The sequence below is a fragment of the Corvus brachyrhynchos genome, unplaced genomic scaffold (genome assembly GCF_000691975.1).
Source record: "Corvus brachyrhynchos isolate BGI_N302 unplaced genomic scaffold, ASM69197v1 scaffold137, whole genome shotgun sequence".
Taxonomy (NCBI): domain Eukaryota; kingdom Metazoa; phylum Chordata; class Aves; order Passeriformes; family Corvidae; genus Corvus; species Corvus brachyrhynchos.
The window spans coordinates 183,647-200,246 of record NW_008238830.1 but is presented as its reverse complement, the minus strand read 5'-3'; the positions used below and the strand labels follow the sequence as shown (position 1 = coordinate 200,246).

General features: G+C 47.6%; 1 protein-coding gene across 2 annotated transcripts in view; it reads left to right on the top strand.

Moving 5' to 3' along the window:
• Positions 1 to 16,600, top strand: part of FKBP6 (FK506 binding protein 6) — a 19,248-nt gene extending 2,648 nt beyond the window's left edge. Inside the window, exons 3-7 of one of the 2 annotated variants that reach the window (XM_008636727.2) lie at positions 227 to 346; positions 1,179 to 1,373; positions 1,662 to 1,771; positions 5,008 to 5,093; positions 16,172 to 16,600. In XM_008636727.2, the coding sequence (XP_008634949.1) occupies positions 227 to 346; positions 1,179 to 1,373; positions 1,662 to 1,771; positions 5,008 to 5,059 (477 nt within the window). In that variant the 3' untranslated portion in view covers positions 5,060 to 5,093; positions 16,172 to 16,600. The remainder of the gene's footprint in view (positions 1 to 226; positions 347 to 1,178; positions 1,374 to 1,661; positions 1,772 to 5,007; positions 5,094 to 16,171) is intronic. The other variant, XM_017738130.1, reaches the window with a different exon arrangement.

Genomic DNA, 16,600 nt, shown 5'->3' with positions numbered 1-16,600 from the left:
CCTCTCTGGGCCTGGGGAGCTTCCTGACCTCTTTACTAGGAATAACCAGCAGAAGAACACTGTCACATTTCAGCCTGGCTGGAGAGATACCACATGGTGATGGCCTGGCCTTGGCAAGGACCTGGCTGCTGCTCTGTGAATGGGGGGGCTGTGCAGGACTGTCCTGTCTGAGTTCTCTGCCTGTTTTCTTGTGTTTGAACTGAAATTCAGATATTTCTTCACCCAGGAGCAGCAGGATAGACATCCTCTAGAAAAGGTGTTGAAAGTGGCAGCAACAGTGAGAGAGTTTGGCAACTACTTCTTCTATAAGCAGCGCTTCAAGATTGCCAAGAGCAGATATAAGAGGGTATGGCACCAGGAAAATGTGGGGTGTGCTTTGGGAAAGCTGTGAAAGAAGGGATTATTTTAGCTCACCACAACAGGTACAGGTTAGAGATCAAGTAACTTTGTGGTATTTTCCAGGCATAGTTTGTTACTTAAGAACAGGGCTTCCACACTTGGTTTTGTGTGAGCGGCAGTGGTAAATGAAGGAATAGTCACAGAATCATTTTGGTTGCAAAAGCTCTCTGAGACCACAGAGTCCAGGTGTTCCCCAGAAGTGCCAAGGCCACCACTGACCCATGCCCACAAGTGCCACATCCAGAGGGCTACCTGGGAGCAGAGAATGACCCCCATCTGGCTGCACCCTCCTGTCAGGGAATTGTAGAGAGCAAGAAGGTACTCCCTGAGCCTCCTTTTCCCCAGGCTGAGCCTCTTCAGCTCCCTCTCCAGGCAGGATAAATGCTCAGTTATTCTCAAACTGGAATGCATCTGCTACTTTTTCAGAGGTGGAGGTGATTCAAAGTTGCTTTTCCTTGGTATTTTTGAAACAAAAGTAATTTGACTTGTCTTCTTCCCTGTAAGATTTCCATATTTGTCCTTAAAATCTGAGTCCTGGGTGTAGTTTGGTTTTTTAAAATTCTTCTGCTTTCCTTGGTAAGTTCCTAAGCCTGTAGTCATATGGCTGAGGTGACTAGTCATGCTGAGAATGCCATGCCCTGTATTTAGAGTTTTGAATGTTATTACTTGTAAGTGACCTAGGTGAACAGAAGCATGGGTGTAGCTGTTGGATGAGATGGATTTCTCACTTTCCATGATGGATTTGTTGTGCACTGGCTGTTTTTTCCCTCTCTGCTCAGGCCCTCTCCATCCTGGGTCGCAGCTCTTCCAGTAAGGCAGAGCAGAGTCAGATCAACGCTTCAAAACTGCTGCTGTTCCTGAATCTCTCACTCACTTACCTGAAAATGGAACGTGCTGACCGAGCTTTGAAATATGGGGAGTTAGCCTTGGAGATGGACCAAGGAAATGCCAAAGCGCTGTTCAGGTGTGGCCAGGTGGGCAAATAAATCATCATGGAACATCCCAGCCTGGCTGTAGAGGGAGCCCAGAATGAACTGAGGAGAGTCCCTGAATTCTGGGCTGTTGCAACAGTCAAGGTGGTTTGTCTGCATCTGCCCTTTTGGAAAGTCTGGCTCTCTGGAAATGCATCACATGGAGCTTTTCCTGGGATATTCCTGAATTAGCTGGCTCTCTCTCAGGAATGTTTGTTGTTGCATGAGTCCTGAAGAAGGGCAGTGGGTCTGTATTTATTTTGTGATGCATCTATCTTCTTTCCATGACAGGCTTGTCTCTACCTGAGGGAATACAGAAAATCCCATGATTTCCTGACCAGAGCTCAGTGCATCCAGCCCTTCAACCGTGATATCAACAATGAGCTGAAGAAGTTGGCAAGGTGAGAGCCCTTGTTTCCATCCCTGGGGAAGAGAGAGTGTTTGGACAGGCTGTAATACCCATTCCAAAATATTTAAAATGTTCAAAAAAACCCAGAACCCCAAACTACTGGGTTAATAAGCGCTTGGGAAAACGCATGTGGAGAAAACAGCTTGAGACATTTTTCAGGCACAGAAAGCTGCAAGTGAGGAGCTGGGAATGCCCACCCTTTCCATATATTTCTTTGGTGCAATGTATGTCACCTGACTTGTTAGGACAGGGATGTGGGGGCTACTAAAGTGCCTCAAACACAGTGATACACAGTGGCTGGTGCTCCAGCTGTTAATGTTCTCAATAAGTATGATTTTCATTCCCTTTAAGATGTGTTGGTTAATTTCGGCAGCTTTTCTGCACTGCACGTGCTTCAATGCACAATACTAATGTTCATTAAAAGTGAATTTCTTGCCATCTTGGAGATAATAAGTGAACAGCCCTGAAGACAAACTCTCCCTTTGCCCGCAGGCTGAGTATAGGACTATGCTGCCAACTTTAGTCATGCCCCAGCCCCAGCAAAACATGACTAATGCTTGTCTGTGCCCTCATGATGCTCCTCCTTTGAAACTACCAGAAGCATTAGCTTTTTCCCAAAAGTGTGTTCTGTCCTCCTGGCAGTGTTCACTGAGGCAGGAGCAATGCTGTCCTCATCTCTGGAGCTCACAAAGCAGCCTTTGAATACGAACCCTCTTCTCTATGTCACTGCCTGGCACTTGCAGAAGGGCACCAGTAACATCTAAAAAGAGTGATTGGTGCTGCTGGAAAAGCCAGCCTTCCACCAGGAGATATGTTGGTGGAAGGCTGTTCTGTCCTGTGTTGTATCCATGTTGTCTTTAATAGTCTGTCATAACATCAAGTCTTCAGATTTGTTCTGTTACTTCTGAAGTACAAAGAGCTTGAAGGCAGTATTAGCTGCTGGTCTGGAAATTTGAAATGAATCTCTTGTATTCATCCTGATCTCCCACTGGGTTTGGAGCTACCAAATTGTCCAGTGAGGGTGGGGAGTTCTAGACTAGATCTGTCTGGCTGCTCTTGGAGGCTAGTACATGTACAGTGCTAGAAGGCCTGATTCTAGAAGCCTCATGTATTCACTTAGATTTTTTTGAAATACGTTGGTAGGTAAGTTGCTAATGGTGTTGAGGTGGTGTGGCCAGGAAGCAACAAGGCATTTCTGTCTTTGTCAGCTCCAACTCTGGAGAGAGCAGCATGTTAAGTGAGTGTGCGTGTGTCAGAATTGAGTGCACGTTAAACCACTTGTCCTGGAGTTCCTGCTCTGCTGCCTCTTAAAACTGGTGTATTTTTTGCTTTTAACCATGGAATGGTTTGGGTTGGAAGGGACATTAAAGCTCATCCCACTGCCATGGGCAAAGACTCTTTCCACTAGACCAGGGTGCTCTAAGCCCTGTCCAACCTGGCCTTGAAACACTTCCAGGGATGGGGCAACCTGTGCCAGGGCCTCCCCACCCTCACAGGGAAGAATTTCTTCCCAATAGCCCATCTATCCCTGCCCTCTGGCAGTGGGAAGACATTCCCTCTTGTTCTGTCACTCCATCCCTTGTCCAAAGCCCATCTCCAGCTCTCCTGGAGCTCCTTTAGGCTCTGGAAGAGGCTCTGAGGTCTATCTGGAGCCTTCTCCAGGTGAACGCCCCAGCTCTGCCAGCCTGGCTCCAGAGCAGATGGGCTCCAGCAGCTCCATGTCTTTCTGATGTTGGATCACAGAGCTGGAGGCAGCACTGCAGGTGGGGTCTTTTGCCTATGACAGAGAGTGGAATTAGTGTGAAACGGATGAAGCAAATGTTACTGGGTGTTGTTAATGAGGCTTTACCTCAGGCTAGATATGTAATGTTGCCAGCCTGCCTTTGCCTGAGAACTTGTGGGGTGATCTGACAAATGCTTCAGAAATGGAATATGAATCAAAATCTTGTTCTTAGTGGCTTTTCACTTCCTTACTGAGTACATTTATACTTCGTTAAAAGCAATGTTGTGTGGTAATCAGCAAGCTCTCTTTTGCTGTCTAAAACAAAGCTTTGGAATGCATCTCTTTACCAGCTGAAACAGGTTCTTGGCAAAATTCCCTGGAGAACAACAGGCAGAATCCAGGGTGAGGGGTACGTAGACTGTGTCTGGTATGAGCTGTGGTGGTTTTTGGTGCAAATTCTGCTGCTGGATCTGGGAATTCTATTGGAAGGCTTGCATAAGAAATAGAATGAAATGGGGTTCTTCCGATATCTGGCATGAATCTGTTCCTCCAAACAAGGGGCTCTTGGATTTCCTGCTGGCATAGCTGTGGAAATGTGCCACCCTCAGGTGGGCATCCTTGATCAGCAGCATCTGTCTGAGACTTACCAGGAGAGATTTGCTGTGCCGGGATTTCACACCCTTTGAGGTTCTGGGCCTCAAGGGTGCTGAGGGCTGGGGCTGAGAGAGCCTGAGCCAGCCTCTCACTGGGGCTAGTTCTGGTGTGTTGCACAAAACTCTTTGCTTTTGGCCTTATATGGCAGCAGATGCAGGAGAGCCGAACTTGTGGGCAGCCACTGATCCCTGGGATGGTGTTCCCAAACTGAGTCACCCTCCAGCTCAGGGATTTCTTACCAGTGAGGTGAGAGCACAGGGAGCAGAGGATGCTGTGCTTGGAGAAGTTCAAATGGAGCAGACTGGGAAGCTTTTGCCATCCTGTGACACTGGCAAGGAAGAGAGAGCAAAGGAGGAAACATCTGCCTTGTCATCCACTTAGTCCAGACACAAATCCCTGCTGTCTCCTGCCCACCCTGTGCCCAGATCCTATATCCGTAGTGGATATCCTGGTGTATGGCACTTGGACGCCTGCGTGTCTCCTGGGTGCTAAAAGAACTTGCGTAAGGAGACACAAAAGTATCCCACAGCACATGGATGGGGTTCCTCTGCACTGTCCCATGCTTCCAAAACTAGTGGAGAAAGCACCTGTCTCACAGAAGGCAAATGGTCGAATTAGTCCCCACCAGAGCAGAGACCCAAGGTCTGGGGATGAGATGTGACATTTCCTGCTCTCCTTCCCTGACACTGCAGAAAGAAGGGCTTGGAGGAACTGTGTCTCTGCTGCCAGCACACTCTTCCATTATGTTAATTTATTTATATCTGAAAAATAACATCATTTTCAGGTTGTGACACTGAGGGTGGCACAGACAGTCTCCAGCCCCTGATGCCATCCTGTGCTCTACTTTGCAGATACTACAGGGAGTACATGGAAATGGAGAAAGAAGTGCTGCCAAGTATTTGACCCTCTCAATTCTTATGCCTGAGAAGAAATCAAGGTAACCAGGTTTTGAAAAAACCTGAGCTCTCCCAAAACCTGTCATGCCTGTACTGTTCTCACGTGGGGAACCTGCTTCTTTTCTGCATGGGAGGGTTTTGGAGGCAAAATGGGAAGTGGTGGGAGCGTGTGGAGAGGAACGGCGTGGAAGGTGGGGTGGAGTACTGCTGCATCATCAGCTAGGACAATCTTTCCTGTGAGGCAAAGCTTGTGCGGGACAGGGACCTGGATCTGCCAGCAGTTGAGTATGTTTGGTTTGTTGTTTCCTGTGCTGCTTAATGCAGCTATTCCTGATGAGAGCCGGGGGTGAAATAGCTCTGTAGTCTTGTTTCCCTGCCAACTAAAAGGAAGGAGAAAAAAAAAAAAAAAAAAAAAAAAGTAAGTTCCTGTCAAACTTAAGAATTGGATTTCCTCCTCCCCTCCAGCGCTCCTGTCTGGAGCTGTTGGAATGCCTCACTTCAGAAAAATCTAAGTACTTTATTTCTGGGGTTTTTTAAAGTATTTAAAAAGTCTGTTTGGATAGAAAATTTCAAATAGATGTTTTGGACTCTTTAAAGCCTTAAATCTTCTAGCAAAATTGATGGGTTTATAAATGCACAAAGGCTCTTTGATCATTCTTTTTTTCTTCTCAAAATCTTCAGGGGAGTGCAGGCAGGAGTGGAAATCTTTGCCGGTCTCTTGCTTTGGGGGAAACCCTAGTGACAGAGTTCTGGAAAATGACAGCATCCTGTCATGAACCATCCCCAGCACAGGGCCATCAGTTTGCTACTGTTGTCTCTCCTGCAATACCTCTTCGCTAGTAGAAAATGAGTATTGGCAGCCTTTCCATCAGCTCTGGTGTTTTAAGGTTGTCTCTTTGTGCTTGTGAGGAAGCTAAGGCAGTGTTTGAGGAAGAGGTTGGATTGAACGCTGCTTCCTAAAGGAGCACAACCTTCTTTTGGCTGGACGTGCCTCCTTGTGGAGCCTTTACCCTTCCTGCTGCCCCCATGTTCTGGTCTGAGCTGGACATGTGGCCTCAGAGCACAAGTCATGCTGCCCTGGGTTTGGGATGGGACTTACTAGATGTGCTAGCAGGTGCCTGCCCCCAGGAAAGGAGCTCTGAAAGGGGATGTAAGGTCTGATAAGGTCTTGTGCAGGAAGTCTGTGGCTCTGGACTTGGCAAGAGGCTCTGGTTTTCCACTTGCTGTGTTTCAGGAAGTTGCCATTTGGAAGCCTGTAGGACCTCGGGTCTCATTCCTGGTGGTGCCTGACCTAGGAAGCTTCTTGTGGGGCTCTGGGATCAGCTGAGCCTGGTTTGTGGTGCAAGTTGGGGTGATTGTGGTGATCTGCTGGGGCACCAGACGGGTCCTCCCCTGGGAAGGTTGTGGGGCTTCTTGTTTCCCAAAAAGCATCTTGTGAAGATGCTGATTTTCACACATCTGGTGTAAGTAAACCAGTGATTTTGGTTAGAGGAGACTGAGAAGTACAAAGGGAAAGGGAGGCCAGCTTAAGGGCTGGGCTGAACTGCTTATCAGCCAATTTATCCACTGACTCCTATGTGTGGAGTTCTCCCACCTTACACAGATGATGGACAGCTGTCAGTCAAAAATATTTCCAGGCTTCCTTGAAGTTGAGTTTTGTTGCAGTATTAAAAGGAAGCTAAGTCTTCCAGATGAACATAAATCACTGAGACCCAAATAAAAATCTACTGTTCATTTATGGCAAAAGGAGTCCTTTGCTGGAGGAGGTTCCTGCAGGGCCCTGTGGGAGCTGGAGGTTGGGCTGCTGCTTTAAAACTTCATTACACATTCAGAGAGGAGCAAAGCAGTTCCAGCAGGAGCTCCTGCTCCCTGTCAAAGGCACTGGGAATTGGTCAGAATTGAGGCAGAACATTCTTTAGTGTTTCCTAACAGCTTTGTACCGGTTAAGTTTAGGGCACAGGCTGTACTGGGGCAGTTTGGCAGGCCTGCTTCATCCATTCTGAGTTAGACACTGAGTGAGGAGGTGGGCTGGGAATGCTGCCTGCAGTCCATGGTTAATGGTCCAGTGGAATCACAAAAGTTACAGAAAACCTCCCCAAATAGCAGCTGCTGTTGAGCACTGAGCTGATCTGTGGTCCAGCTCCTGAATGACTCAGAGCTGTAGTTGTGGCATCTCTTCCCTCCTGAATATTGCTGCATCCATCCCTTGCTTCAGAGCTCTTTCCCAGGTGGGACTGCTGTGCCTTTGGTGAGCCTTGCTGTGTTCCAGGGACAGAGTTCATTTCTCTGCCCTGAATAATCCAGGGCTGTTTTGTATAATTACATTCAGACCTGGGTACACCTGAGCATCTTCCTTCTGCCTGGTATTTTTGCAAAGGATTTTGCAGTGGTAGGACGAGGGGGAATGGCTTTAAGCTGAAAGAGGGGAGATTCAGATTGGATATAGGGAAGAAATTCTTCCCTGTGAGGGTGGTGAAGCCTTGGCACACAGTGCCCAGAGAAGCTGTGGCTGCCTCATCCCTGGAAGTGTTCAAAACCAGGCTGGATGTGGCTCTGAGCACAGTGGTCTAGTGGAAGGTGTCCCTGTCTGTGGCAGGGTGTGGAACTGGGTGGGTTTTAAGGTCCTTTACAACCCAAATCATCCCATGATTTCTGTATCCCCTGCCAACTGTAGAGCCCACTTTTTCTAATTGCCACAAACATCTTGCTCAGAACACACTTCCTACCTTTTCAATGGAATTTCAGGTCAGAACAGATTTTCCCTTTGGTGAAATGCAAGGTTGCTTGTGTTGCTTTCTGAGGGGAATTCAGAAGTACTCAGAGGGAGAAATAGAAGCACAAACTCCTTTTTGAATCCATCCTGCTGCAGGTCCTTGTAAACCCCTTGAGTCTCACGCTGGCCGCTCTCAGGGTTTGGTTTATTTACCTGCCTCTGTTCACTTTGTGTGGTGCAGGTATATCGAGCCTAGTTTCCTGGGATGTCCAAAACTGGAAGTCCTCCTTGGTGTCCCCTAAACTGCCAAATGGTGGGCCAAGGCCTCTGGCTTTTTGGAGCTTTGTGTTCTGTTTTGATTGAAAGACCCATCAGAAAAAAAAGAAATTTCCCATTGTTGTGTTGCTGTGGTCCTTCATAAGAGAACTAAATCATGAGGAGTGGGGACAAATTCCCTAGGAATGTCTGGATTCTAGTAGAGGCTCCTTGGTGATAGTTCTGTCCCAGGAGGATGAGTCTCTGAGCTCTTATATTTGATTTTAAGTGAGCCAGAGTTGAAAGCTTGTCTCTAATAATGTATCTCAGCTCAGTACACAGGAGAAGTGGTCCCAGGAGGTGGGAACACACAGGGAGGTGTTCCAGTGAAAACAAACAAGGCTGAAATTATGACAGGAAACAGTAACTTTGAGGTCAAACTGGTGATTGCCTTAAATAGCAAGTTCTACCAATTCCAGAGGCATTAATGGGTGAGAACTGGCTGCAGAACTGAGGCTGTGTCACCAGGTAGGAGTGAGTATAATTTGGCTTAAAATCAGCAGCAGCAGTTGCCAGTTGAACTGATTTAGTAAGCTGCAAGAGACTTGCAAATAAACTGAGAAGTCTCTGCATAACACAGTGAAACTTCTGCCTTGGGAAAGCTCCAGACTTGGAATAAACAGCAACTTGCTTCCTTCCCCTCCTGCTCTCTCATATTCCTGAGCAGATCTGAAGTGTACCTCCTGCTGATCTTGTCCCTCCCCACTGCGGCTGAACAACAGAGAACCAGCAATTCACTGCGCCTTTAGAATAAGCAAATTCCTGTCCCACTGAAGTGTCCTGTGCTGCAGAGGAAATTGTTAAATCTCTGCTTTCTGCTGAGCCTTGCTGGGTGAGGGGGAAGGCTTGAAGGAGGACTTAATTAAGCATTCTTCTTGTTAAGCAGAGGAAGGAGAGAAGCTTTAATGAGGTTGTTGGGTTGGGGGTTTTGTTTTCCCTCCAGCTCTCTCCTCTTCTAGCATCTCGTGCTTTTTTCCGAGAATTTCTGCAGTTCTGGCCTGCAGTAGTACCTGTAATACCTCTCTGGAAGGATCCTGGGCTCTGATCACTTCTGGAAACTGAGGAAATGACCGCAACACCTGGTTTTAGGGATCCCTGATATGCTTTCCCAGTGGGCGTACTGGACATGGGTCTGGATGCACTAGGGCTGGCTTTGCCCAGACTGGGAGGCCCGGCCAGGGCTTAGGAGCCACAAGATGATGTGAAATGGAAAGGCCAGAGACTTGTGCAATAGCCCAGTGTCCCTCTGTGCCTGTCCTTCAAGGCTTTGGTGAAGTATTGATTCTCCAGCCTCAACCAAGGATGGGCCCTGGGCTTTTCTCTCTGATTTAGGAAGTGCCTAAAGCCCGTGATTCCCCTTTGTGCTCCCAGGTGAGGTAGGAGCAGATACCTGCCTGCAGTGCTGAAAGGAAACTTTGCTGAGAGGAGGTTGGAGCCAGGTGGGGTTGGGCTCTGCTCTCAGGTGACAAGGGGAAACAGCCTCAAGTTGTACCAGGGGAGGTTTAGATTGGATCTTGGGGAAATTCTTTTCATGGAAAGGATTTTCATTGTAAAGCATTGGAATAGACTGCCCAGAGCAGTAGTGGAGTCACCCTCCCTGTAAGTGTTCAAAAAAAGTGTGGATGTGGGACTTCAGGACATGGTTTAGTGGTGAACGTGGTGGTGCTGGATTGATGGTTGGACTTGATCCTAGAGGGTTTTTCCAACCTTCTGTGATTCTGTTCTCTTCCAGCTCCTGCCTGCTAAAGGTCACCTGGCACTGGTGACTGGTGAAGGCTAGGCTGAGACCCCAAGGGATATCCCTGTGTAAGGCTTTACTTCTCAGAGCCTTTGCCAGCAGCTCTAATATAAAATATTCTCGTGTTACAAATCAGTAGAACATGAAGAAGGTGCTGGGCTCTTTTCATTCCCATGATAACACCTGGTTGATCATGCAGGTGGAGTTTAAAGAGAATTGGCTATGTGTAAGATGGGAATTTTTTATGAAGTTTTAGCTTTGCAGAGCACTCAGAGTTGCTAGCCCTCACTTCCAGCAGCAAGGAGGCACATGATTATCCTAAGTTTTTCTCTGAGTTATAATTTTTAAGGCCTCCTTTCTCTACGCCTCGGGTTGTGCTCTGTCTGGCCATCAGTCCTGCTGCTTTGGAGGCTCCTGACTTTCCCTTTGAACCAACAGAAGAGATGTCTTTGTCCTATCTGTTTTTCTTAGTCTTTAATCCAGGGATTTTAAATGATCGTGGATGCTTATTACTGTCCTGATACCCTGCAGGGGAAGTGCTCTCCTGATTATGAGAGGGTGCTGGTCAGAGTCCTGAGACCTGCCAGCTCTCTGGTCCAGTGAGCACTGAAACACTGACAAACTTGGGCAGAGTTTTAAATGCTCTAATTGGGCATTGCAGTAGCTGTGATGACACAGAGACAGCTGAGGTTAATGAAATAAGTGCTGAGGGCCCTCAAAAGTGTTCACTGTGGTTTTGGGAAACACTCCTCTGTTTGTGAGCTCCCAACCCTTGTTCACCTTTGTTCACTTGTGCATAGAATCACTGAATCACAGAATCATTAAGGTTGGAAAAGCCCTCTAAGATCACAGAGTCCAACTATTCCCCCAGCACTGCTAAGGCCACCACTAACCCATGTCCACAAGTGCCACATCCACACACCTCTTAAACCCCTCCAGGGATGGGGACTCTGACTGCCCTGGGCCATCTGTGTCAGTGCCTGACTAACCACCCAGTGAAAAAAATTTCAGAATATCCCAACTAAACCTCCCCTGGCACAGCTTGAGGCTGTTCCCTCTTGTCCTGTCCCTCATTCCTTGGGGGCAGAGCCCAACCCCCACCTGGCTGCACCCTCCTGTCAGGGAGCTGTGGAGAGACAGAAGGTCCCTCCTGAGCCTCCTTTTTCCAAGTTGAGCCCCTCCAGCTCCCTCAGCTGCTCCATATTGGAGTGTCTTTTCCATTGTCAGCAGCACAAAGCACCTGATGGAATTGGGGGCTGCATCCCTGCTGGAACAGCACCTGGGCACTGGTGGCTGTGTCTGACAGTGTCAGCAGCACTTGGCAAACAGATGATATTTTTGGCTGTCGGCACCAGGAGATCCCAACAAGGACTCCATATTTAGGGAATGAGCTTTTGGAAGGGCTTTTTGCTTCAGATGCAGGGAGTGTCTTGGTACTGCTGGGAGTTGGTTTTCAGAGCTCAAGAGTTACTTCCAGTAAGGATAGACATGAACTTAATGTGCCTCTTGCGCAGCCCACCCTGCTTTATCAGGGGCTGTTGGTTCCATAGAATGCTGAACATTACTGTCATAGAAGTTATCTGAGCTCTTGAAGGACTGGGAGCTGCTCCAAGGATCAGTTTCAGCCTCAGCTTGCTGGGTAAAGTCCTTCCTGAGTCAGAAGTGTGTGTTGAAGGGTTCATCCCTTCTTTCACCTTCCCATAATCATTCCTCTTGTGAGACCTCTTGCTCTCTGAACAAGTTTTGCTGTTTTGGCTGGGCGCTGTTTTAAGGGTTTGGGGTTTTTTTTAAAGGTGTGCTTGGGAAAGAACTCTGCTTTCTGTTCTTCATTTTTGCTTTATGTATCCTTGTCTTACCCCAGACCTAAGCAAACTTGACAGCTCTTGCTTCCATCACTTCAGGTTCAGGATGGTTAGTACATGTTATCAGCATTCAGGGCCTTTGGAGTCAAGACTTGTTACAGATCTCTGGAGCATTCCTCCTGCCACAGAGCTGTCTGTCTGGCATACAGGCAGCTCTTGGAACTCACTGTGGATCCTTTGCAGAGCTGAGGATCTTGACAAATTGACTTGGAAGAAACAGTCCTGAGGAAAACAATGTGTAAGTGCAGATCTTCGGATAGCAGTTGAAGTTCATGTAGCTTGGCTCTAGAAAAGAGGAGCAACATATCTGTTCCTTCCACCTCAACATATCTGTTCCTTCCACCTTCCTCTGTGGATTTGGGCATCTGTGATGGGGCAGGCTCCGACTTTGGATGTCGGAAGGGTGAGTGTCTGTGTGCTTGTGTGCTGCCATGCTCTGAAAATATATCCACAGCCACCTCAACCATTGGAGTGGCCGCTTGAAGCCCTCACAGCTGGGACATCCCTGAACAGCACTTACAGAGAAAAGAAGAGGGCATGGCTGACTGCAGAGTCACTTCCACAGAGAGCATATAAATGGTCCCTAATTAGGGAATTTTCTCCCTAAGGCATGTCACATGCTCAGAGAAGGCTCCCTGGGATGCCCAAATAAATCAGGACAGGCTGGCATTGTAAATGGCTCTTCCTCTCCTGGTGTCAGGGTGGATTGCCCAGCATGTCGTGTTATCAGCTGCTGAGAGCACCCTGGTGCTGCTGGAATTTCTTCTCGGCACTCCAGAGCACTGCAGCCTGTCAGGAACCTCTCGTGAGGTCCACGAGATTGTTCCTTCCTGGTCGTGGTGGTTTTTCTCCAGAGTGTCATTCCAGAGAGGCAGTGCCTGTGGGGCTGGTCAGGCTTTGAGTGAAGAGTGCTTCTCAGGCAATTGCTGTTCAAGGTTTCGGCTCTTTGCTGATGTGTGCACATAACATCTGCTTTCCCAGCCAGGCTTGTGTGGAGCTGTGGTGTAGGATGTGCTTTATCCTTCTGGCTACTGAGTCACAACTTCCCTTCCTTTCTTCTCCATACTCAGTGTGAATCCCGTTTAGATCTGAACAGAAACATTGAAGAGAAGGTGCTCTCTTTTCCCTAACAGAGGAGGCTGCATTTCTCTGAATATCCCTTGAGGTCACTCTTCTGAGATGTAAAAGCTTTCCAGGCTGCCACCACCAACCTGATTTCTTGGATACTTGCCTTGAGGAGCACTCTTCTCACTGAGGGTTATCCCAGTGCAGGACTGCTGGGAGCTGCTGCCTCAAGTCATGGGGGTAGTGAGGGCTGAACTGGCAGGAGCAATGTTTAAGTGCACAATTCTGAGTTTTCCAGTTCCCTCGTGTTTTGACAGAAACTTTACCTTCCGTGTTTGGTGCTTCTCTTCAAGCCCTTCTAGAGATGGAGGCAGAAAAGGGAGAAGATGCACCTGCAGTTTTTATGCAAAAAAGCAGCTTAGACAAATTGTAAAGCTTTAGTTAAGCATTAACTGTTAATTGTGGCTTTAATGCAGAGTAAAGGTGACTGGGACTATAAATAACCCATGACTGGGCCTGTTGCTTCCTGTGAATTGATGATCAGCTTTGTAGTTCCAAAGGATGAGTTAAAATAGCTGGGACACAACAGGCTTGTGTGTGACCTTCAAAGCCCGAGTGTGCCTTGCTGGGCTTCGTGGCTGAGTTGCTGCCAACCTGCTGTAGTGAAGGAAACAAATCTTGGAGCAGGGTTCTGCTTGGAGTGTGTCGTTCTCCTCCGTGCAGGAGCACCACTGGTGTTGAATCCCATCCAGCTCTTGTGTCTGCAGGGCCCTGTGGTTCCCCTCCTCTTCTGATTGTGTAGCCGGTAGGTGGAAATGAAAGAAGTAAACTGATCAAACACTCCCTGAGATGGCTTTAGGATTTCAGTTTGAATATTTTTTTAATTAGCTCCACGTAAAGATTTTATTGCTTCAAATAGCAGCCACAAAACCAGAAACCTCTTGGTCTGATCCTTTATTTTCTTGGTGCACAAGAAGCCTCAGCTGTAGGCTTGTTCCCAGTTAAGACACCCCAAACCACAGCTAACAGCTGGTGGGAACATCCAGTGATCAGCTTTGAAGTATTCCTGTTTGGGAACATGTGAAGGAAGTGCTGCGTGGGGATGGCATTAGACTGACAAGGAGCAGAGTGGAAGTCAGTTGTATTTTAGGAGAAGCAAGGATGCTTTCGTCTAACAATGCACAGAACACTGTAGCACATCAAGGATAAGGATTTCTTTTTCCCATTTGAAGCCCTTTTTTCCTTCTCCTGGTTGATAGAACTTTCTTCTGTGAACTGGAGAAATGATTTAAGTGTTTCTCTCTCTGATTCATTTTCAAAGAGGAGGTCAGCTGAAGTGTCCTCCCATAATTTTCCTTCTTTATGGACTTCCTTTCCCCGTTCTCCTGGAAAGTGCTGCCAGCCTGGACTGACTATGGATATCTTGTGTGTCAGAAACCTCGTGTACCCCCAGTTTTGGAAGGTTTGGCAGTACAAGGGGGCCTATTAAATGAGGCTGTAACATGGGATTTGGTGAGTGTGGATGAACCAGGACAGTGACTGCGCTAAATCCCAGTTTGTGGTAGGCTGGAAGTCTCACTCCTGTGTTTCTGGCAGTCTCGAAAGTTCCTCAATTCTTTTATGCTTTTATTATCCCGAACTTTAAATTGGGGATAGACCTTGTAAGAGGCACATGGTGTTGAATCAGACCCGGTTTTCTGGCAGGGTGGCCCTTGATCACGGGTTCTGTGTGGCTCTGAGCTCACACTGCTTCGGGGTCAGCAGAAGGATGAGTCTTTGGGGGTGGGCTGGAGAGTCCTGATGTTCCTCGAAGCCCCAATTATCCCGTGATCCTGTGGTGCCTTTCAAGGATGTTTAATGAATGAGGTGTGGATTTTGAGCATCATGTGATGCTTCATCTTCTCCTCTTTTAGTCCGTAAAGAGGCTATTTCCCTCACAATTCCTGCTTTTTTTTTTTTTTTTTTTTGCCTCCTGCTTAGCAGCCTGTAACTCGATATCCTCTAAGGAACAGGCTTCTCTATTTTGCTACCACTAATTTGATTTATGTGTGCTGGAATGGCCACTGTAGCTGAGCTGGCTGGGCCAGCTGTGGTGGCCTGCAGATGCTGGAAGGGTATAAAAATATGGGCTCCTGGTATTCCTGAGCTGAGAGCAGGTCAGGCACCTTTTGGATGGGATCCTTTGATCCTCAGAGTTCCTGTAGGAGACAGATACTGGGTTGTTTTGGGGAAAGGTTTCCAAGGATTTTCTTGGTTTTTCATTTATTCTATTTTTCCTTCTGCTGGTCATCCTATGGATGACAGAGGGGACAAGGCTTATGTTCCAACAGTGTTTTGGTGCATTTTGTGCTGACAAATTGGGGAAATACTTCCAGTATCAGTTTTTCTGTGTTGGTATTTGAGAGGAGCCGCTTGCAGCAACATCAAGAGCAGCAGGATGTGACCTGTGGCACCAGGCACAGGGGAAGGTGCTAAGTCTGTCTGAGGACCAGAGAGGGGAAGGTGCTGCTTCTGCAGGAGCAGAGGGAAAGCCCACCTGGGAGAGGCACTGAAGGAGCAGGTGAACTTTTAGCAACAAGGTCAGTGAAGCCATTAGAAGGTGAGGTAGGTGAGCCAAGTCCTGAGAGGTGACCCAAGAGGTTCCCCTTTGAAATTTAGAGCTGAGGAGGGAGGAATCACCACTTAAAAACAGTCCTGATTCTTATCCAGACCAAGCTGATGCTGCACCAAGGTACTGGTTTCCTTCTGGTTACTCTAAAGAAGGGGAGGGATGGGCGGAGGCCAAGATGAAAGAAGGAGGTTTTGCTGTATATGGGCTCCAAGACTGTCAAGGACCCAACTGCAAGTGGGGTGAGGTAACAACACCCAGAGTGTTGGGAGTGCTCTGTGGTCCATTGCTGGGGTGCAGCTGGGTGGGCAGTCCTTCCAGTGCTCCTGTCCTGCAACAGGAAGGAGCTGGGAGCAGGAAAATACGGGGAGAAACAATAGAAATCTGGATTGATGAGAAATTCCTGTGTCTCATACAAGATTCAGCTTTCTCCCAAACGCAAAGAGTAAGTATCCAGGCTTCAGTTTCCCAGAACCAGGGTGGAAAAGCATAAGTGATGGGGAAGCATGGATGACCTTGTGTAGGAAGGGAGGCGGCCCAAGGAGTGCTCTGGGGATTTCCCTGGGGGGCCCTGGCTCATTTTTAGCTCTTGTCACTTAATACTCAGGTTTCTGCAAGTCTTTCATGAGGAAGTTGAATGGATTTTAAGGGGATTTCACTGTGTTTGTTCCACTTGTGCTAATCCATGCAATTCTAGATGTTTCTTTCAGGACCGCTGGAGGTGTGTGCTGGTAACCATGGATCATTTAGTGCTGAAATTAAATAAACTGTACAGGTGATGCTGGGGAGACACTGACTGTGACACTTTGTCATCCTAGGACTGTTCCAGCTGTCCAGCTCTTGGCACATAGAGATCTCAGCATCATACAAGTTTTGGGAAAAGGGGCAGGAGCATTGTCTTACTTTGAGAGACTGAAGTGAAGGTTCTGGGTTTATACACAACCTGATTTTCCTGAAGTTGGGTTTGTTTGCCATGTTTTGAGGCAGTTTTCAGAATAATTAAGTCCTGCTGTTGGAGAGAGGAAAAGGGTCTGTGTAAATTCCTTCTCTTCTCCCATGCACACAGTTTGAAGAAAACTCTTTCCTGGCATCCTGCCTCTTGCAGATAGATTCCGGGCTGCTTTCAGAGAATTTGCAAGTTGGGAGGAGGATGCCATGAAGTTTTCTATTTATACAGGTTGTTCTTTAAAAAATTATGTTTGATGATTTTGTTCTAAGAAAATAAACCAACCTGAGCGCTAAAGCTG